Here is a 19,797-nt window from a genome sequence, read left to right on the forward strand (position 1 = left end):
ATCATGAATGAGAACAGGATGATAAAAATGTTGGGACGTTTTTATGAAAAGGCTACTCGCAAGGTAAGGTAAATCGATATTGATCTCAATAATCAATCCAATAGTTGTTTTCAATCTCCTCTTTATCTTTCTCTTAAACTATATACACACTCCATGTTGAGAGGTTGAAAAATCAACACTTGTTGCACTTGTTTGCTCTGTCCATCTGAAAAATATTTTTATGGCTCACGTGTCCCAAGGATTCAACCACCTCATTCTCAGTTCATACGACAGGGTTTCACGATCCAGACGTTTGGGATTGTTTATGTGATCCAATGTAGCTTGTTCCCTAGCCGGATCAATTCGGGGGGTAAGCACCAAGTCTCCATTTTCCAAAAGCCATGTGGCGTACACATCATCGTCCTCTGGGAGCTTAGCCGGCTGCCTCAAGGGTTCCACCCTTATGAGATGTTTAACCTTCCACAACATAGCGCATATTTCTGGAGTATTTTTCACAACAATTAATTCGCTCTTTTTGCTTCTCTCAGTTCTGCTGTACTTTTCGTTTAATTTCAATGAATCAAGTATGGCCTTTTGCCAGTAAGGATTCCCACCATAAGGCTTCACTCGCTGGACCACTAGGAGCTTGCTCGGGGTTATTGGTGGATCTGCATGGTCCGGATGTCTGATTTACAAGAGGGAAGAAATATTTTCTTTATATCAAGTCTCGCAAAGTTTCTTTAGGATATCCAAGTACAGGCTATTTTAGCATACAATTTGATGATTGAAAATGGGTGAAACAGTACTTGAATATCCTCAGTTTATAAATAAAGATTATTAACAAAATATATAAGTACTGAAGGACTCAATACCACAATTAATAAATTGGCTGATTTGCTGACACTACTATAAAATGTTATCACAAAACTCACCTTGGGTAATAATTAACTTTTGCAAACACTTTCTTCTCCTCCTTCCAAACCTTTGGTGTTCCCCTAACCGCATAATTTCGGATTTGGATGAAAGAATGCAGTGAAAGCGACATTTTCAAGGATTTAATAACACCTGAAACAATTTTTTGTTTTGAAAATACAATTTCTGCATAAATTTTTTTAGGTTAGAACACAATTAAATCGTTGAATCATAAAGAATTAATGACGACTATACCTCAAAAGTCGATTACATTAATTGTCAATAAATGTACTTACCCTTTAAATCGTATTGATAACTGCGACTTGTTAATTAATTCTTCTTTATAAGAATAATTAACGATACATCAGAGAGGGTTTCACTCCTTCACACGTTCAATTCTACATCCACGAGGTGGCGTTAGGGATTGATTTTCATTGCCTTTCAGTATGGTAAAGACAGGACAGGCCTGTCTCTACGTCAGTAGTTTATAATTGCCCTGTCAATTCCACTCCAAAAACTGACAGTGGAATTCATGGGCAATGAAAAAAGTGCCCTGAGTGGGCTTGAGATTGATGAGAAAGCCATTGAAGTTACGGATTTTTGGCTACATCACAGTGCAAGCACAAGTGGCGCGAATTCGCAATGTCTTTCGGTGTTCATCAGTGAACCATCGCTTCATTCTACAGCCAACTTCGGCAAGCCCTCGCCCTTGGAGAGGACGGCGAAGGTATTATCAGTGAAATTTTTATTTTTACTGAGAAAAAATAGTGAGAATAAATTGCTTCCTAGAACACTAACTATCCAATTGCTCCGTTAGATTCTTCGTCGTATCAACTCCATTTTTTCTCGTGTGCGTGGCTATTTTGAAATGATTCTTATCATGACCAGACGGTAAACAAACATTAGAACATTCCCAATTGGCTCCATCATTTAAATTTTTAAAATAATAAAATCGATGACACTGAAGACAAAGTGTCAGCCGACCTTTGCAGATCGATATTTCTAATAGGAAGAGATTGAAAAAAATGCCACATTTTTTTAATGAAGTTCATCCCTAGAATGGTCATTAAGAGAGATGATCATGGAATTAACTAGCATTTCATGTCCTATTAGCTCTTAAGTAATGTGATATTACGTTTCTCAAAATCAATTTGTACTTCAGAATTTAATGCTCCACCGTCATCCCTGCATCCTCAAGTACATCTCCTCCTGGAAGAAAGGGAGTTCGTACTATCTAGCAACCGAGGAAGCGAAACCCCTAGCTCAAGTAATCGGTACCCAGACAACCCTTCAAATATGCATAGGACTTCACAGTATTCTCCGAGCTCTGATGTTTCTCCACGAGAACGCCCTCGCCTCCCACAACAACCTCTCCTCCAGCTCAATCTACGTAACCCCTGAGGGTTCATGGAAGCTAGGAAATCTCGAATTCCTCTGCAAATTCTCAGAGTTCAATCAAGCTTATTTAAAGAAAATCAAGAACTTCAGGTATGAGAAAGCCATTACCCCTGAGGAGGACGCGTCCTCGATGATCTCTCACGTCAATCCCGTGTCCATTGACCAATTCGCATTTGGAGTACTTACAGAGGATATATTGAGACTGAAGAATTCAGGTACCGAACCCACATTTTGCAATTAAAATTTTAAAAATCCTTCCTAGCGTATTTATTAGAAAATTTGAGGGAAGGAATTTCACAGTTTTTCTTGTCAGCAAAACTGGCGAGAATTTTCTCAAAGTCGATAGTTTTTCTTAGAAAACTCTTTCTACGTGAAAATTGGACGAAAAATGTGACTGACGTGTTTTCTTTTGCTTCAGATGATGTGCCAGCCCTTTTAGACTTCAAAGAAGTTTGTAGACAACAATTACAAAATGCTGATCCAGCATTAAGGCCAAGTTTACATTCAATACTTCGTCATCCATTTTTTACCCACGATTTTATTAATATTCATGCATTTCTCATGGAGTTGCCATTGAAAACGGAAGCTGAGAAGGAGCAGTTTTTTTTGTAAGTACTTTTGTGAATTTTCATTACCTCCATTCCCAATTTAACCGGAAAAATTCCTCGAATTATATCAACAAAAATTAAAATTCCCCTTTTCTTCCCCAGAAATTTAGTTCCCCAACTGAAATCATTCCCCGAGAAAATAGTAGCAGAGCAATTAGGTCGTCTTCTGCTGTCCCGTCTGGTCTTGCTGGATCCAACAGCCCAAATTAAGCTTCTCCCCTACGTCCTAAGACCCAAAACCGAAGAAGAGCTGCAAGAGGAGACCGGTCTCTTCTCCGTCTCTACGTTCAAAAGCTACCTAGTCCCAAAACTCCTGCAGATGTTTTGCGTGCGAGACACCTCAGTCAGACTACTCCTGCTGTCCCACCTCAACTCCTATATCTACGCATTTCAAATGGATGAGTTAAAGAGCCAGATACTGCCTGAACTGCTAGTTGGAATAAAAGATCACGACGACCAACTGGTAAGCATCACTCTGAGAGCCCTAGCTGACTTGGTGCCAATATTGGGGGCTGCTGCAGTGATTGGCGGTAAAAGAGGAAAACTGTTCACTGATGGAAGGCCTAACCATAATCAGACTCGAGTGGAGATACGAAGTAGCAAGAGAAATGACGAGAAAATTCGGAAAAATATTCCTGTGGAGGAGCCTCTCATGGATCTCCCTGAGCGACCTTCTCCAGATGGAGGGGAGGTGGGAGAGGACACACCTGTCATCTTCGTCGAGGAGGAGGGTACCTGGTCTGATTGGGACACTCAGGACGCTTCCAATGTTGGAGCGAACGCCATGAATAACGTAGAGATCATTGAGGAAATATCTGTGCCACTAACATCAATTCCCAAAATCGATAGACAATTGTACACCAAAAAAATTCCGATATCTGATATTACCGAGCTCGATATCAAGCACTCGAAGAGTCAGGGAATCAAAGAAGAAGTGGATTTCTTCACAGATATGGAACCAGTCATCGAAAAACCGAGGATTGTTCATATTGAAGAGGAGAAGGAGAAAAATGTTAAGAGTGTTTTTGATTTCAAGGGAGGCTCCATGCAGGATGACGATGATGATGGCTGGGGGGAAGATCTAAATGACTGGGGAGGAGAGAATACTATTGATAATGTGAATGATTGAGGGTTGGGGAGAAGGTGGATGTTGAGAGAAGTGAAAATACAGGCAATGTGGGTCCTGGTGGGGCTAATCGTCTTGGGTCTAGCGTGGAGAGGAGTCGCGTTAAGGGAAAATGTGACGAGACCTCTTTTGTAGAGTAGAAAATTCTGGAAGAATTGGGTTCTTCGAGATTTTTTCTTACAGTTATGAATATTTATCTAATTTGACGTTAAATTGGGATTAAAATATCAAAACAGGTGGGTAAATGTTAAAGGAATTGTTAAGGATGACATAGTCTTGCTAATGAGCGAGTTTGGGCGAAAATGCATCGCATATTCTTTCTAGAGGATTTTATAAGCTACAAAGATGATGCAGGATCATTTCCTTGTTGGTGAAATGGATCATCAGATATTTGAAATTTTATGTTGCGTATAGTCACTTCGATTCAGACTTTTCCAGGGAGTTTGTGTTGATCTTGTTGATAAAAGGGTTGAGCGCTGGGGTTTTGTTGAATCCTTCAATAAATTGTTGATAGGAGAGTGATTTGTAATTTGTAACATAAATGAATTTTGAATATAAGTGTCTTCAATAACAGATTTGATTCTTATTAAAAACTTGACTTCTCAATAAATTTCCCTTCAATTATCTGTGCAACCGGAGCAGAGATTATAGGATCCAAATGCTCTATAAATTCTGACTGTAACGTCTTGTTTTGAATAACGCGCCTTCAATGCTGCCTTCATCGGGGATGAGGCTTTATGTTCGTGAACCGGATATTGAGGAGTGGGGGTCGAATGGCCAAAGCGCCCTGAAGTTGGCCTCCTCCACTCTTTTTCAACGGAGGTTGCTTGGAGGAAGGTGTCTGATCCGGCGTCTTCTTATTTCAAGCGAAAATGGTATGTAAACTTAGACAAAACAATAAATATCCCATTCTTAAGTTGAAAAAATAATTAAAGAACATTTATCAAATAAAAATATTTCAATCGGATTCGCGATGTTACGTTATTTTATGGATTCGAAATTCAACTTGACACAAGGTCCACGAATGGTTTCATCTCCCACGTACTTTTGCTGTGTTATGAATGTTATTAATATTGTTAATCACTTGTAAGTGTCCATCGTTGAACAGAAACATAAAATGGACTTTGTTCAAATTGTTAATTAAAAAAAAACGGGGGAAAACTGGTCGTTCGTCTATAGAATATTCTTTGGTTATGTTCTACGAAATCCAAATATGAAATCAGTGGAAACTAATTACAACACCTCGATTGTTAATGAATAATTGGAAGTGCAAGTAATTTCCATGTGATATCAAGTCTCTCACTTTAAGAAAAAAATGGTGTAGCTAATAGTTTTTATATCACGAGGATGTTCATTTACGTGGAGCGACCGATTGAAATATATATTTTTGTGCTAAATGATGAGCCACTCAGCTCGCTTTGAATGATACATGAAGAAAACTTCTTGTTCCCTAAATATCATTTGTCTGAAATGAAAAAAAAAACTCCAAAGAAAAATCCCAAGTGAGAAACATTCTAATGAATTTTAACTATCCCCCACAGGGTTTCGTCAAAGTAGTGAAGAATAAGCAGTACTTCAAGCGTTTCCAAGTCAAGTACAAGAGGCGTCGCGAGGGTAAAACCGATTACTATGCCCGTAAACGCTTGACAATCCAGGACAAGAACAAGTACAACACTCCCAAGTATAGGCTGATTGTACGTCTGTCCAACAAGGATATCACCTGCCAGGTGGCTTATTCGAGGATTGAGGGAGACAGAATAGTTTGTGCTGCATACAGTCACGAACTTCCCAACTATGGAATCAAAGTTGGTCTGACCAATTATGCCTCAGCTTACTGTACTGGGCTACTCCTGGCCAGAAGGGTAAGCATTTGACACGCTTTTTAGCTTCCCGACAATACAATTTCTCGGAGAGAAACGAAAACTTTACATGATGATACCACTCAGCTCGCTTTGACAAGCCATGAAGAAACATTTGTTCCCTAATATTATACCTCTGAAATCTAAAAAGCCTGAAAAGCCTGTACTTCGTCGTTTTTCGAATGGAAGTTAATGAACAATTCGTGTAATTACAGCTGCTCAAGAAATTGGGTCTCGACAAATTGTACACTGGCACCACCGATGTAACCGGTGATGAGTACAACGTAGAGGAGCTCGATGATGGCCCAGGAGCGTTCAGGTGTTACTTGGACACTGGTCTGATGCGTACCACCACTGGTGCACGTGTCTTCGGTGCCATGAAGGGAGCTGTCGACGGTGGTCTCAACATTCCCCACAGGTAAAAATCATTTTTCAAGGATTTCAAGGGATGTTTTGGAAAACACGCAACAATATTCGTGCGAATATCATTTGTTCCATTAAATCGTCATTCTTAATATTGATTGAATTAAAATGTTAAAAATACCGAGTGCATAGTGAACTTTTTAAAATATATCCGAATGTTTTCTGATTGCAACATAACAGCTTCATAAATTTTTATGATGAAAAACTGACACATGCGCGTCATCTGAGCCACGTGGAGGGAAATCCCTCTGTGTGTGTTTTACCGCATTAGGACCAACTCCACACCGGCATTTAAGGATTATAACTTTATCTGAACTACACCTTAGAATGAAAAAAAAATGACTGGAAACCATAATGTGAAGACTGAGATTTTTAATTTTACTTCCTAGCACCAAACGATTCCCTGGATACGACAGTGAATCAAAATCCTTCAATGCTGACGTTCATCGTCAACACATCTTTGCCCAGCACATCGCTAACTACATGCGAACACTTGAAGAGGAAGACGATGAGGCCTACAAACGTCAGTTCTCACAGTACATCAAGCACGGAATCACTGCTGATGCTGTAAGTGTCTTAATGGACTAAAAGTTAAAGCCAAATATTTTTGTCGCGACTCACGTGATGATTTTCTCATTCGAGCAGTAATTTAAAAATTTTTTAACGAATGTTCAACTTAAAAAGTCACGTTTCATGCAAAAATATGAAGGTAGTCAGTGATAACGACAAATGTCGTCCAACTAAAAATTGTTACGAGGATATTTAATATCTCGGCAACGTCGCAGTTGGACAACAGTATTACAATGGTATCGCGAAACTGTTGAATGCAATATCTCCAGCATTCTGCTGCATTGACCCCTGTGACAGACTTAGACCTCAACAATTTGAAAAAAAATTCCCTAACTTTCAAAAATTTAATGATATGTCTTTTTGTAGATTGAGGGACTCTATAAGAAGGCGCATGAGGCAATTCGTGCCAATCCAGACCACGTGGTAGTCGAGAGGAAGAAGGAGCCAGTGAAGAAACGCTGGAACCGCGCTAAGCTGACCCTCTCTGAGCGCAAGAATCGCGTCAACCAGAAGAAGGCCTCATTCATGACAAAGTTGGAAGAGGCCGAAGCTTAATAAGCCGGTCGACAATTAATTTTTGTACCTCATCCGTTAATCTGGATCGTTCACGTTGCAATTTAACATTACTCATGAATGGTTTTTATATCTGTAGCACGTGAACGATGGTACGAAAATGTTGATAATAAAAATGAAAAATATAGCTTTTGTTTTCTAGTCTTTTGTACATAAATTAATTTTAGGTGAGAGACAGGAGATCGAGTTGATCTTGATTTCTCTGAGACTGATTAAAAATTATTTTCCTTAAAATGCACAATTGAGTTGTGCAGCATGCATTCCTGGTTTATTGAAGGGAAAGGCGGAGACTTATTTATTTTTTCCGAACTGAATAAAAAGATTTTGTTTATTTATTCACGAATATTAATACCCTGAGAGTACTTATTTGTCTTTCAAATTTAATGGACAGTCTAATTTGTACTCGAAAAATGCCCTAAAATGATTTCCATCCCATTAATTGAGGAGAAGCCAAATGACTTAATGCTTTCACTGGCAGCAAATTTCAATTTTTTAATGAAGCTGACAGATTCTTCATCAGAAAATCACGAAAGAGATACTGACTATAGATATTAGATGTTAAGAACTCAAATTGAGAAATTGTTAATTTATAATTCGCCATATTGTAGCAATCCTCGCAAAAATTCTGATGGCGGCGCATTCACTAATTTTTCGACCACTCGAGAGTTAATATAGATTGAACTTTCGCAACGACCGAATAGTATGAACGTATCGCAATGTGCCCGGGGTTTTTAGAATCACTGGTTTCAAATTTATGAACAATAACATAATTTAACAAACGACTCACCGATGCGGAGTACTGCATCTTCACATTCATACCGGTTTCATACCTTTCACTTGACCATATTTTAGACGTATTAATCTTCGTTTTCATTCTCCCACACATTCTTCACGGCTGTAAAAATTAAATTCACTCGATGACAAAATGAAATAACACTGCATCTTACTCATTTATTAGTAATAAAGAATGTTTCAACCCCTCTTTACAATTCTACAAACACAAAAAAATGTAGATATCCATTATGGTCACTTATTGAAATCGTTCATGGTATTAATTATGAATTAAATTAATTACTAGTATCAGAATTGCTGCAAGATGCATCACTGAAAATGTAACCGTTGCAAAACACAAAAGGCGCCATTTTGTTGCCTCAGAAGCATGTTGACTTGTAAAATAAATAATTTACTCTCCTAAATCTTCTATTTCAACGTACCTTTTGGAATTTCTCCAATCAAATACTCCATTCTTCCTTAAATCATTGATATCCATCGTTAACAATTGATTACTGTGCTACTACTAATTAATTTCCTAATTTTACCGGCGTTGTTGTCCGAACACCTACCCAAGCCGTTCGCCATCTTGAACTTCCGCACAGTCGCCCTCACGTGCATGCGCAGTGGTAACATGTAAATTTTAATTTCTCGCCGGTGTTATACTTTCATCAACTTTACACACATCTTAATTAAACAATAAATAATAATAAATATTCAACAAGCATATAATTCCATAAAACCACAATTAATACAATTAAATAAATAGAAAATTTAAAAGTGCATAACGGAAGTAGGATATTGTATCTCTGGTGGACTATTTCCATACTTTTGATCAGTGTCAAAACAAGTGGGTGACAGGCATCGAATTCATTGCCTGGAAGATGATTAAAAAAGACTAATTAAAGTGGTCAAAACTCTTCAGAAATGAATCTCAAGGAACCATCACGTAAAAAACGCAGTCGCCAGCCGTATCAACGTCCATTTCCAATTCCCCCCAGTAAAAATGAGGAGTGGGTTATGTACACAGCCCACTTGAGTGCCTCAGGAACTTGTATTGCTCATCCTGACGAGATGGCTGCTGTCTACTGCATGGTAATTTTTCAGTGTCTAATAAAAAAAGGAATTAACTGACCATCTTTGACTTTTATCCTTTCGCTTTTGAATGCAAAAATTTGGTAACTATGTTTCATGAATCAAATTCGCTCTATAAACACTTGATCAATGTCTAGGGGTACTTCGGCAAGGGCTTGTTATCCCGTGGGTTCCCGTCCTTTGGAAAACGTCAATTTGGAGTTCCTCCGCAGGTCAGGGAGCGCCAGTGGAAGAGGAGGAAACGATGGCTGGATGATGTTAAGAAATTGGAAACAGCGCCTACTGGAACTTCAACTGAACCTTCTGAGAAGGTGGTTGCAGATGAGGAGGATGTGAAATGCTCTTCTGTAAGTTCTAAACCTCTAAGAGATGGTACAGCGCCAGGGGATCTGGACAGGGATGCATCCAAGAGAGGCGATAAATTTGCAGAGGTCGTTGGACATAAGGAAAAGGACTTGAAGAATGAACCAAAAATAGAAGAAGATCATTTTGACCCTGAAACTAGTGGTGCTTCGGCAACAAGTACTGAGGAGGTTCCAAAAATACCAAAAACTGATAAGAAAGAAGAAGGACATTCGGAAAATGAAGAAGCCTCATCAGGATTCGGGGTCAAATGTGAAAAGAAAAACACTAAATGTTTAGAAAAATTCTCAGACTCATCAGGTACCACGAATTTATCAATAACTGCTGTAAAAACTGAAGAAAAAATTTCAGTGCCCACACATAATGAAACTACATCAGTAGATGTGAAAAACTCCACAGATTCCCAGATAAACCGAAAAAGTAAATCGAAAAGCTCGGAAACCCGCGAAACAAATGGTTCAACAGAACAGTCAACATCAGTTGAAAATTCGTGCAAAACTGAACACAAAAATTCGGGGAACCATTCTTTAGAAACGAAAATCAGTGATCAATCTCTTGGAGAGCCCAAATATCCTGAGGATCCATCAGAATCCAATTCAAAGTGTAAAGAAACTCGTGCAGAAGCTCTAAATAGTGAAACCTCAATCATCAAATCCTCCAATACTGATGGACAACCCCCTGCAGAAGCTTCTACAAATCGAGAAAAATTGGCACAGTCCTCAGAAACCACTCCTCAAACACTGGAGGACCAGAAAGAAATAGACGAAGTGATCTTGGAGTCCACTGAAGACGAGGAAGTACTGGAAATAATTGATGCAAGCAAGTCAATGGAGACCGAATCTCAGGGAGACGACATATGCGTAGTGCATGACGATATGGAGCCAGATAATTTTATGGACTTCATGACTCCCCCTCCGGAGAAACCTAATGTAAATCCCAATGAGATGCTGGTACTACCTGACAGTGACTCAGACGCAGAGAACTATCTCAGAACCATGGTCCCTAGGGTTGAGACCGAGGGCTTTCCAGTAGCGGAAACGCTGCAGTTGACCTTCGAGGAGACGTTCTTTCTCATGTTTGGACTGGGCTGCCTCCAGGTTGTGAATTACGAGGGGAATTTTTTTAGCATTGTCGAGGCTTGGAAGCATTTCAATCAACAGGATGAGGACTTCTTTAGTAAATATGTTGTTTATCATTACTTCAGGAGCAAGGGATGGGTTGTCAAACCTGGACTAAAGTGCTCTGGAGATTTTGGTGAGTGAGAATAATATTTTAGCTACAAGTTTCCATGAACAATTTTTGGGCATTCAGGACTGTTTGTTCCATCTATTTGAAAATTAATTTTTGTATTCTGGATTTTTTAGTGCTCTATAAAAAGGGACCGCATTTCTATCATGCTTCTTATGTCGTTTATATTGAGGTCGTTGATGCTGACAATCTTCTCAGAGACGACAGCAAAATGAAGAGAGATTCATCTTGGTTGAATATTCATTCTCTGAATAGATTGGCGCAGAGCGTTGCAAAGGTAAAAATGTAGAAATTACTTACTCTTATTTGTCGTTCTTCATTAACATTTGATTCACTGGCAAATGTTCTGAAAGCAATGGAGGGTGGCTTGAAGGATTTATTTAGATCTTCTCCTGCCCTAATTTCTAGATAAAAGCTAGAGCAAAAGAAATATTCACAGATAAATTCATGTCCATTCGTTTCTTCTTGCAGGAATTATTAATTGCTCAAGTACTATGGCCTTCCACAATCCCCAAGAACAGTGATCCTGTCCCCCTTGAGGCACTGCCAGAGTTCACAGTACGTGAATTATTAATGCGAAGATGGAATCCCAATGAAACGTGTGAAATAATTCCTTCAGATGACGATGAAGACGAAGATTCCGACGATGACGATTCATCTTAATTCCAGGATTAATACACCGTTTCAAAAAATATTTATAAACATTTCCAAAGTAATTTTATTGTATTTTGTATCTCTAATTGCGAGAGATAGATCTGTACATAAATTAAATAAATTCTAACATTTCAACTGTTGCTTTAATTACCTCTGAAGCGTTATGATTATTCACAATAAAATTAAAAGCTTGTTGTGTGCTTTCGCTGTTGATACTTAGCACCCACACCAGTCCTTCTGTACTCACTTCTCTCCTGGAGGTACTCTTCCGTAACTTGATTCACGAAATCTTTATCGAAGAACCATTTCGCAGCACAATCCCATAAGCGTTGGTTGGCGTCTCTGCAGTCAAGCCAAATTAGAAGGCCAGCCGCTTTGCCACATTCAGTCAGAGCTACGCAAAAAATAAATTTTGATTGATATATTGGAGGTCTCCATTGAGGCGGAGAATAGAAGGAATAACAATTGTTTAATCTCCCGTTGTTTACCTTTGACTTCCTCCACGCATTTCTCAGTTCTTGCTTTATCACGTACTTTCTGGGGAATCACCACCTGCTTCTCTAACTTCCGAAGACTCTTATCGTCTGGATCACCTGAACATAAAACATCAAGTCGTCAATTTGCCTTTTATCCTGACAACAATAAATGAACCTTTCTGCCGGATTTTCGGAGTCTAACCTATATCACGTAGGTCAGTCGACGTATATGTAGTTTTCATATTTTTTAGAGGAAAAAGGCAAGTGGTTGAGGTATAATTAAGGATTTACCTAGTCCATGAGGTCCAGCACTGAATTTCGGAGACAAAACCCCCTTGACAGGTTTTCCCTTTTGATGGCTTGCAGTGTCGTTTTTTTCTTCTGCCTCCGCCATTGTGATTCCTAAGTTGACACACACCGTTCTCGTGAAGCAACTGTGCAACTGCTCATGAGACTGCAGATTTGAGGTTGTCAATCCTTTGAATCGAACGCCCGCTTTTCCAGTTTGTTTCCATTAATTCACTAGTGAAAAACATTAATTAGCGTCATCTGATTATCACAATTAGGTAAGTGAAAGATTCTCTTCTTGAAAAACGAATGAATCTGAATTTCTGGGCATTAGAAATGCATTAATAAACTACAGAACTGTCAGTGTTGTAGATAACCTCTAAAATATTTCAGTACAATTTTTCAGTCTTGAGCTTAAGATTGAAAAACGATCTTAAAATAACTGTTTATATCTCCGAAAAGTTTAACATTTTCATTTTCAATTTTTTTTAGGTTAAATTGTTGAGATGGATAGACTATTACGGTTAGGAGGGGGCATGACGGGTTTGAATCAGGGACCACCACCCTCTGATGCTCCCGTTGTTGACACTGCGGAGCAGGTAAGATTTCAGCTTAATTAGAGAGATTAATTATTTGTGGAATGAATGACGTGAGAGTTGGGGTCATTTGTTTCATGTTAGTCACCTGGAGGATGAATAGGGCATGTGTGGGCGGAGAGCAAAGTGTGAAGAGATTTTTTAATAGTAATTTTACACATTAACGCAAAAGCCTCGTGATACTGGCCTTTAAATCAATTCGTTTATGGTATAGTTTTATTGTTAGCAATTTTTCATCTATTGGATTGTGCACCCAATTAATTAGTCATGTACTTTAGGTCTACATTTCCTCACTGGCATTGTTAAAAATGCTGAAGCACGGTAGAGCTGGTGTCCCTATGGAAGTCATGGGACTAATGCTGGGAGAGTTCGTCGATGATTACACTGTCCGGGTCATTGATGTCTTCGCAATGCCTCAGACAGGGACTGTAAGTTTACGATAATTTTTCCTTCCATTATTTCCGGTGAAGATTTTTCTTTGCAAAATCAATTAAGGTCATCATTAACTACATGTCTGGCTATTCCTTCAATTAACCTACATATCAAACTTGTGTCATCTAGGGTGTGAGTGTCGAAGCGGTGGATCCAGTATTCCAGGCGAAAATGTTGGACATGTTGAAGCAGACAGGGAGGCCAGAAATGGTGGTGGGATGGTATCACTCGCATCCAGGATTCGGTTGTTGGTTATCTGGTGTTGATATCAACACACAACAGTCCTTCGAGGCCCTCAGTGAACGGGCAGTCGCTGTTGTCATTGATCCCATTCAATCGGTGAAGGGAAAGGTTGTCATCGATGCATTTAGATTAATAAATCCCAACATGATGGTAAGAACTGATTAATTTTCCAGCTCAACACAGCATTTTTCTTTCTCCTTACTCCTCTTACACATATCCGTGAAATGTTTCCCACCAGGTGCTGGGCCAGGAACCTCGCCAGACGACCTCCAACCTGGGCCATCTCCAGAAGCCCTCGGTTCAGGCCCTCATTCATGGACTCAATCGTCATTATTACAGCATCAGTATCAATTATCGTAAGAACGAACTGGAGCAGAAGATGCTGCTGAATCTTCATAAAAAAACTTGGATGGATGGACTTACCCTTGCTGAGTACTCTGATCACAGTAGATTGAATGAGAACACTGTGGCTGAGATGCTGGAGCTGGCCAAGAATTATAACAAGGTAATAGGCCCCAAAAGATCATAATTCATATTAATTTTTTTCAAATGCTTTTACATGGAAAGAATACAGACATTATCTCCCCTTTCCCCATATTAACCAAAAAATGATGAAAAAAATATAAAGGAATCCTTTCTGAAAAAAGACGTCTGCGCGACTTCTAATATTAGAAATAATTTCTTTATTCACTTTAATCTTTTCAGGCACTGGAAGATGAAGAAAAAATGACACCCGAGCAGTTGGCAATAAAGAATGTGGGTAAACAAGACCCAAAACGTCACTTGGAAGAGAAAGTAGATATGCTCATGTCCACAAATATCGTGCAATGCCTAGGAGCAATGCTCGATACTGTTGTCTTCAAATAACTCATTGTATATGAATAAAATTTCCACGCGAACATTTTACGAAATACAACTACTGTTTAAGAAATGAATTTATGATGTTTTTGCTCGTATTTTCAAGAAATATCATTTTTCTACGTTTGCTGAATTATTTCTCTTGATAATCATGGATTTTGTTAATAAATCTAATACATCTTGGCGGGTATTTTCTTTTTATTCAAAATAATTGCCTCACAGAATACATTCTCTTTCAATTTTACCCTACATCTGTAAATCTATGAATTAAAAAAATGAAATCATTGGAGGATGAAACAATGAGGCAAAATGGCTATATTGTTGATACGAGAGTATTCTCGTACATGATTTAATGGAAAAGTATACCAAGACATCAGTCATCTTTATGTACATCATTCACTCATATTTCCTGAGTATCTGCACTTTCACACAATTCTTCATCTTTATTTTTTCGCACGTCTTGGTCCTGTCATTAAAAATAGAAAATTAAACGGGAGAGACGATTATGAGGAGTCTGGTGCCTCCTTGCTCTTCTTCTTCTTCTTTTTCTTCTCCTTTTTAGGTGTCTCAGACTCTTCAGCTTCAGTTGGAAGGGTCTCATCAGCTTGCTCTCTCTCCTTCTCCTTCTTTTTCTTCTTCTCTTTCTTCTCCTTTTTCTTGTCCTTCGGAGACATCACGTCAACGTCCATCTTCTCGGCTTCCTTTTTAGGAGAGACTGCACCACTGAAGGTGCTCGGGGCTTCTGACTCGTCGTGGGTTCGTTTTTTACCAGCAATGCCATTTTCTTCTTTCTTGATTTCCGCGTAATCTTGATAATTTGTCAACCAGTCAGAGGGTGTGTTCTCATTGGGTTTGCCGTGTTTATCTAGTTTACCATCCAAAATCATTTTTTTCTTCTCTGACGCCTTTGGACCAAGACCCCATTTCCTGGGGTAGGCATCTCTCTCCATAATGACTCGCTTTATTTTTGCACAAACGCCGTGATCACATGCAGCCATTGTTGGTGAGGTCATCATGGCAATTGCCAAGGCAACGGCTTCTCCTTTAGTCGTCACAATAACGATCTCTTTATTCAACTCAATTCCATCGTCATACATCAGTACTCCAGGCAACATGATTTTGGCTCCATAACATATAGCATTGACAGCACTGTCTTTAACGATAATTCGTTTGTGATTGACCAGTAGGGCCTCCAAGGGTTTGATGACTCTTCTCAAGTATGACTCATCCCCGTGATTATCGTAAAGCCACTGAGCATCTAATATATCGTGCATCGTCACCATATTGTCCTCCTCATCCTGCACCCCAGATCTATTTCGCCTCAGCTCTTGCATTTGACATCCGGTACCGAGGAATAGACCTAAGTGAACGCATATCGTTCTGATGTAGGAGCCAGCCTCACATTTAACTTTAAATATTCCCATGTTCCGTTCATTGTCGTAATCAAGAAACCAGCTGTCGTAAACCGTCCTCACACGCAATTGTCGCTTAACAGCGGATATCAGCGGAGGCCTTTGAAACAGCGCACCACGTAATCTCTCCAGCGCTTGATGTATCTGAATTTATTTAAAGAATTTTCAGATTATTTTTACTGCCGCAGAGATACAATGGACATTATGTTCCCTTTGTACGATGCGCTAATATTTAATCAGCCAAAGACAAACGAAAAATGAATGCATATTACCTTTTTGGTGTCTTCAACAGCCTGATGCAGTTTGAAAACAGCGATATACTCCTTTCCAGCAGACTGCTGAGACTTTGCTAGTCTTGTAGCTTTATCAATACACACGATGAGACAGCCGGACACTTTAGGATCGAGAGTACCAGAGTGCCCAGTTTTCTCGACTCTGAGAATTCTCTTGATCCAAGCTACTACCTCGTGGGAAGATGGATTCGAGGGTTTGTCCAGGTTGATGCAGCCGCTCTTCACATACTCTGCGATTGGTCTGTGAAGTGGAGTTGAGCCACTCGTTAAGGGGGTGAAGTGCTTGGTCCTCGTGAGGAGTTTATCGAAATTCTGTAAAGGAAAAACGATTAAAAAATGAATGTTATCACTGGAAACACGAAAGAAGAGAAAATTACACTGCAAATAAGAATAACCAGGAAAAAATGCCGCGACCGGATTCAGGTGATTGCTTCTGATTTTACTCATTTTTTATAACTGCGAAGAAATTGATGCAGTTTGAAAAAAAATTGCTTCCATTCAATAGTAGGAAAACAGAGTACAAACAAAATACTTCGGGCTGCAATAATTCCGTCAAAAATATCATTTTGGGTAGGTAAAAGATGTTTTTAATCGAAACCTTGAAAAGGAGAGGCCAATCCTTGCACTCAAGCTTGATATCAGCAACATCAGAAGGTTCCATCTTGCAGTCCATAGCTATCTGTGCCTCCCCCAGAGACTTCTTGCTCTTCTTCTTCTTCTTCTCTGTAAAATCATTCAACAATTGGTCAAAGCCACCTCCATAACCTTAAAAACTAAATACTTAATAATAATTTCGTTCATCCCATGAAAATGTATGCTTGACAGATGAATCCAGTCTTCCAATAAACAATCATCAATTTCTAGAGCCTCTAATTGTTGTACATTAACAAATTGATCAAATCGGTATTAACAGTAAGCACGTGTTTACAGTCACACTCAGAGGCGTCAAGCATAACACAATAACCTCTCGAATTCCCTCAACTTGGCGCCCTAAAAGCGGCCAAAAAAACGTAAAAACACTATCGAGTCCTAATGCTAAATTATTTATAAATAATTAGTCATTAAATTACCTATTTCTGCCATTGTGAACACTTTTTTTCACCAAACACACGTGTAGCAATGGCGGTATGCAATCAAAACGGCGGCCATGGGGCGCACTAGCGCCAGTACTTTTGCTTCTTCCCGCAATAGTGGGGGCCGACAAGGGGTTCATTTCCTTTACGGAGCATGTTAAATCTAAAGAACACGCCGAATTCAAACGCAAATCGAGTGGCTAAAAAAGTTATATTCTAATACGTTTAAAAAAAACATGTGAAAAATGCAAATCCTCTATTGGAAAAGTAGTATATCATCATTTATTTCAGAATAATAGTTATAATATTTAACACAGTCGGAGTACATTTCAATAATCACGAAATGATGATTAAAAATAGAAGTCTCATAAGACGAGTAAAAAAATCATGACCATTGTTTCTCATTGAAGGCCACGTCCTTCGTCGTAAGGAATGATATTACTCACTTTTGATGGGAGGAATCTTATGGCACCGGAGTTTCAAGTCCGTGAGCCTTTCGATACTGCTGTTTCCAACTCTCAGGGGGACGATTGAATACCTATTGAATATTCGAATCAATGAATTCGTGAAAGATAATTATCAAAGCAGAATTGTCTTAATGAAAAGGTCGTTGTGCCCAATGGAGCCCTTTCATTTATCGCCAGGTGTGAGGCTGGCATGTTATCTCCTATTGATCGATAATATTGTGAATTTTACCTTGGCGAGGAACTCTACTATATTTCGCGGATCACATTCCTCTGTCGCTCTCTGTCCCCAAACGTACTCGTACGCCTCGCTATCACCTTCTGACACTTTATTTCGTACCAAATAAACTTGCTGTACGAATCTCTGTGAATTATAAAAAGGAACGAAATTACCGTAAATTCGATATCATTTCGGATTACACTACCTTCTGCAGCATCTCCTGGATATTGCCAAAGTAAGGATGAACAGCCCCATCCCTCCATATATCCAAACACATCAGGTACTGAATCAGATTGTCTAGAAATGAAAAAATACTAATTTAGCGTCTAAATCTATTCATCTTCATCTATTTCCAACTGATCATATCTAAAGATACATAATGATTAAGATCGAACCTTCTCTACACCGCTCTCCAGACATAAAGATATGAGACAACACAAGATAAAGTAAAGTTTGTGCCGGAACATCATCGACCTCCAAGCGAATCTGATCGTGCGGTAGTGCATTGACGATGATCCACTTTCCTCCACCAATATCGATTAATTTATACCCAAAGATCTCATGTAAAACTGCTTTGGCTTTCGCCATGAGATTTCGGTAGTGTTTTACATGGGATGGGATTCCATAAGCTTTGATGTCTGCCTGTTTGATGGCATTTTTATCGACTGCCGCAGACAGGAGGAACTTCAACAATGTCCCAAGGACGTGATTCTCTTCGTCCTCAGGTAGATCAGCTCCTCGACGACGGGACTGAGTCAGTGATACCTCGTCATTATCATCACTGTATCTCTGGGACCTTTGGCTTTGAGTTGATCGCTGACTTCCTTTGCGACCTCTCGGAGGTGCATTTGATGGTCCAGCTTCCTCATCGGAGTCCAACTCCATACGAGAATTTTGCTTCAGGCGTTGGGATTTTCGTGACATTTCTTTTACTCTGAAAAATAATTCGAATTGTTCTTTTGTTCCAGTTCCAGATCATGAATAACTGTGCATTGATAAAAATATATAATATTTCTTCTGCATTTTCAAGTAAAAAAAACTAGGTTTCAAAATGAAATGTCAGTTATTCAAATCTGCAAGGAAATATTGATGATTCGAGAATGTCAATCTTACCTTATTTCTTCGTATTTATGTCTTCAACTTTGTAGTAAAACAATTGGAAATATTCATAAAGCTCCAACTAAATTATAACATTCTAAAAAACACTTCTCGCTTTCGTAATTGCCTCTAGTTGCCGATATTGTGGTTGCGATATTTGAGGTTAGAAGAGGATATTCCATGATTTGTCACAGACCATTAATCCGTCTGTAAATTTCCGAATGATTATGATTGCATAAACAAAACGTTTGATCCCCTCGTTGAGAGTCTGGGGATAGATACTTGCTGGCTACAAGACAATAAACACTCAAAACCGCCTCGTCAGCTATTTTATTTGAATATCAAAACATGCCAGGTATGTTTACACTCAAACGGTAATTTTAACCAGGATGTCAACGAGCGCGAAATTGAAAATATTCTTTTCGAACGCGCAAAGCTACAAACATCATCCAACTCAGGTATGAAATTAGTCTGACAGTACTAAATTCATATGGAACTAGCACTATAAATTAATGCAAAAGTATGGAAATATCATTTCGATTAGCAATTTTTTAAAATCAATGTCCCTCGAGAGTATTTTTAATTTTTTTTCCAACTCCTTCTCCACTTTTTTCAAAATGAAGTAACAGACCGATAACTTGAAGTCTGAGTTCTTTTTCTCTTCTACTATAACATCCTCCGTGGCTCTTGCGAACGACTAAATCTTCTTCAGCAGTGCACGACCCTTCCTACTAGTCTCGGTGGCTCCCCTTCCATAGACCATCA

General features: G+C 39.0%; 8 protein-coding genes across 9 annotated transcripts; 4 read left to right on the forward strand and 4 right to left on the reverse strand.

Annotated features, from left to right (window-relative positions):
• Positions 1-104: 104 nt before the first annotated feature.
• LOC135160318 (large ribosomal subunit protein uL30m) lies at positions 105-1,038 on the reverse strand. The gene is made up of 2 exons (XM_064116743.1): positions 912-1,038; positions 105-664 (listed from the first exon to the last, which is right to left on the reverse strand). The coding sequence occupies exons 1-2, from the start codon at positions 1,022-1,024 to the stop codon at positions 226-228; spliced, it is 552 nt and encodes a 183-aa protein (XP_063972813.1). The 5' UTR covers positions 1,025-1,038; the 3' UTR covers positions 105-225.
• Positions 1,039-1,423: 385 nt separating this feature from the next.
• LOC135160274 (protein-associating with the carboxyl-terminal domain of ezrin) lies at positions 1,424-4,596 on the forward strand. The gene is made up of 4 exons (XM_064116648.1): positions 1,424-1,618; positions 2,054-2,504; positions 2,708-2,897; positions 3,000-4,596. Exons 1-4 carry the CDS (start codon positions 1,424-1,426, stop codon positions 4,024-4,026), a joined length of 1,863 nt encoding a protein of 620 aa, XP_063972718.1. The 3' UTR covers positions 4,027-4,596.
• A 158-nt stretch (positions 4,597-4,754) lies between these two features.
• On the forward strand, positions 4,755-7,575 carry Rpl5 (Ribosomal protein L5). Its single transcript, XM_064116709.1, has 5 exons — positions 4,755-4,898; positions 5,565-5,885; positions 6,098-6,300; positions 6,695-6,872; positions 7,242-7,575. Exons 1-5 carry the CDS (start codon positions 4,896-4,898, stop codon positions 7,428-7,430), a joined length of 894 nt encoding a protein of 297 aa, XP_063972779.1. The 5' UTR covers positions 4,755-4,895; the 3' UTR covers positions 7,431-7,575.
• Positions 7,576-8,880: 1,305 nt separating this feature from the next.
• LOC135160270 (tRNA-splicing endonuclease subunit Sen2) lies at positions 8,881-11,714 on the forward strand. The gene is made up of 4 exons (XM_064116643.1): positions 8,881-9,314; positions 9,452-10,931; positions 11,042-11,202; positions 11,397-11,714. The coding sequence occupies exons 1-4, from the start codon at positions 9,147-9,149 to the stop codon at positions 11,586-11,588; spliced, it is 2,001 nt and encodes a 666-aa protein (XP_063972713.1). The 5' UTR covers positions 8,881-9,146; the 3' UTR covers positions 11,589-11,714.
• LOC135160322 (COX assembly mitochondrial protein homolog) lies at positions 11,620-12,480 on the reverse strand. The gene is made up of 3 exons (XM_064116749.1): positions 12,347-12,480; positions 12,068-12,172; positions 11,620-11,973 (listed from the first exon to the last, which is right to left on the reverse strand). Exons 1-3 carry the CDS (start codon positions 12,447-12,449, stop codon positions 11,762-11,764), a joined length of 420 nt encoding a protein of 139 aa, XP_063972819.1. The 5' UTR covers positions 12,450-12,480; the 3' UTR covers positions 11,620-11,761.
• A 1-nt stretch (position 12,481) lies between these two features.
• On the forward strand, positions 12,482-14,659 carry LOC135160299 (26S proteasome non-ATPase regulatory subunit 14). The gene is made up of 6 exons (XM_064116705.1): positions 12,482-12,621; positions 12,836-12,942; positions 13,218-13,367; positions 13,501-13,764; positions 13,853-14,119; positions 14,320-14,659. Exons 2-6 carry the CDS (start codon positions 12,850-12,852, stop codon positions 14,479-14,481), a joined length of 936 nt encoding a protein of 311 aa, XP_063972775.1. The 5' UTR covers positions 12,482-12,621; positions 12,836-12,849; the 3' UTR covers positions 14,482-14,659.
• On the reverse strand, positions 14,653-17,385 carry Nop60b (Nucleolar protein at 60B). The gene is made up of 4 exons (XM_064116665.1): positions 17,248-17,385; positions 16,776-16,900; positions 16,157-16,489; positions 14,653-16,028 (listed from the first exon to the last, which is right to left on the reverse strand). Exons 1-4 carry the CDS (start codon positions 17,258-17,260, stop codon positions 14,976-14,978), a joined length of 1,524 nt encoding a protein of 507 aa, XP_063972735.1. The 5' UTR covers positions 17,261-17,385; the 3' UTR covers positions 14,653-14,975.
• Positions 17,386-17,507: 122 nt separating this feature from the next.
• LOC135160306 (melanoma-associated antigen B16-like) lies at positions 17,508-19,792 on the reverse strand. 2 transcript variants are annotated; one of them, XM_064116721.1, is made up of 6 exons: positions 19,664-19,792; positions 19,048-19,239; positions 18,330-18,868; positions 18,140-18,231; positions 17,947-18,078; positions 17,508-17,788 (listed from the first exon to the last, which is right to left on the reverse strand). In XM_064116721.1, exons 3-6 carry the CDS (start codon positions 18,856-18,858, stop codon positions 17,714-17,716), a joined length of 828 nt encoding a protein of 275 aa, XP_063972791.1. In that variant the 5' UTR covers positions 18,859-18,868; positions 19,048-19,239; positions 19,664-19,792; the 3' UTR covers positions 17,508-17,713. The 2 variants fall into 2 exon arrangements, with proteins under 2 accessions (XP_063972791.1, XP_063972792.1); XM_064116722.1 differs by lacking the exon at positions 19,664-19,792 and having other exon boundaries at positions 19,048-19,638.
• Positions 19,793-19,797: the final 5 nt, after the last annotated feature.

Source organism: Diachasmimorpha longicaudata, chromosome 3, assembly GCF_034640455.1.
Source record: "Diachasmimorpha longicaudata isolate KC_UGA_2023 chromosome 3, iyDiaLong2, whole genome shotgun sequence".
Classification (NCBI taxonomy): Eukaryota; Metazoa; Arthropoda; class Insecta; order Hymenoptera; family Braconidae; genus Diachasmimorpha; species Diachasmimorpha longicaudata.

Coding starts and splice junctions, on each gene's coding strand:
- LOC135160270 (XM_064116643.1), top strand. CDS start 9,147: ATGAATCTCAAGGAACCATCACGTAAAAAACGCAGTCGCCAGCCGTAT. Junction 9,315..9,451: donor TGGCTGCTGTCTACTGCATG/GTAATTTTTCAG, acceptor ATCAATGTCTAG/GGGTACTTCGGCAAGGGCTT. Junction 10,932..11,041: donor AAAGTGCTCTGGAGATTTTG/GTGAGTGAGAAT, acceptor TGGATTTTTTAG/TGCTCTATAAAAAGGGACCG.
- Rpl5 (XM_064116709.1), top strand. Junction 5,886..6,097: donor GGCTACTCCTGGCCAGAAGG/GTAAGCATTTGA, acceptor GTGTAATTACAG/CTGCTCAAGAAATTGGGTCT. Junction 6,301..6,694: donor GGTCTCAACATTCCCCACAG/GTAAAAATCATT, acceptor TTTACTTCCTAG/CACCAAACGATTCCCTGGAT.
- LOC135160299 (XM_064116705.1), top strand. CDS start 12,850: ATGGATAGACTATTACGGTTAGGAGGGGGCATGACGGGTTTGAATCAG. Junction 13,368..13,500: donor CAATGCCTCAGACAGGGACT/GTAAGTTTACGA, acceptor TGTGTCATCTAG/GGTGTGAGTGTCGAAGCGGT. Junction 14,120..14,319: donor TGGCCAAGAATTATAACAAG/GTAATAGGCCCC, acceptor TAATCTTTTCAG/GCACTGGAAGATGAAGAAAA.
- Nop60b (XM_064116665.1), bottom strand. Junction 16,490..16,775: donor ATTGGCCTCTCCTTTTCAAG/GTTTCGATTAAA, acceptor TTTCCTTTACAG/AATTTCGATAAACTCCTCAC. Junction 16,029..16,156: donor CTGTTGAAGACACCAAAAAG/GTAATATGCATT, acceptor AAATAAATTCAG/ATACATCAAGCGCTGGAGAG.
- LOC135160318 (XM_064116743.1), bottom strand. CDS start 1,024: ATGTCGCTTTCACTGCATTCTTTCATCCAAATCCGAAATTATGCGGTT. Junction 665..911: donor AAAGTTAATTATTACCCAAG/GTGAGTTTTGTG, acceptor CTTGTAAATCAG/ACATCCGGACCATGCAGATC.
- LOC135160306 (XM_064116721.1), bottom strand. CDS start 18,858: ATGTCACGAAAATCCCAACGCCTGAAGCAAAATTCTCGTATGGAGTTG. Junction 18,232..18,329: donor TGGAGAGCGGTGTAGAGAAG/GTTCGATCTTAA, acceptor TTTCATTTCTAG/ACAATCTGATTCAGTACCTG. Junction 17,789..17,946: donor TAGTAGAGTTCCTCGCCAAG/GTAAAATTCACA, acceptor AATATTCAATAG/GTATTCAATCGTCCCCCTGA.
- LOC135160274 (XM_064116648.1), top strand. CDS start 1,424: ATGGGCAATGAAAAAAGTGCCCTGAGTGGGCTTGAGATTGATGAGAAA. Junction 2,505..2,707: donor ATTGAGACTGAAGAATTCAG/GTACCGAACCCA, acceptor CTTTTGCTTCAG/ATGATGTGCCAGCCCTTTTA. Junction 2,898..2,999: donor GAGAAGGAGCAGTTTTTTTT/GTAAGTACTTTT, acceptor TTTCTTCCCCAG/AAATTTAGTTCCCCAACTGA.
- LOC135160322 (XM_064116749.1), bottom strand. CDS start 12,449: ATGGCGGAGGCAGAAGAAAAAAACGACACTGCAAGCCATCAAAAGGGA. Junction 12,173..12,346: donor TGCTGGACCTCATGGACTAG/GTAAATCCTTAA, acceptor TTTTATGTTCAG/GTGATCCAGACGATAAGAGT. Junction 11,974..12,067: donor ATGCGTGGAGGAAGTCAAAG/GTAAACAACGGG, acceptor TTTTTTGCGTAG/CTCTGACTGAATGTGGCAAA.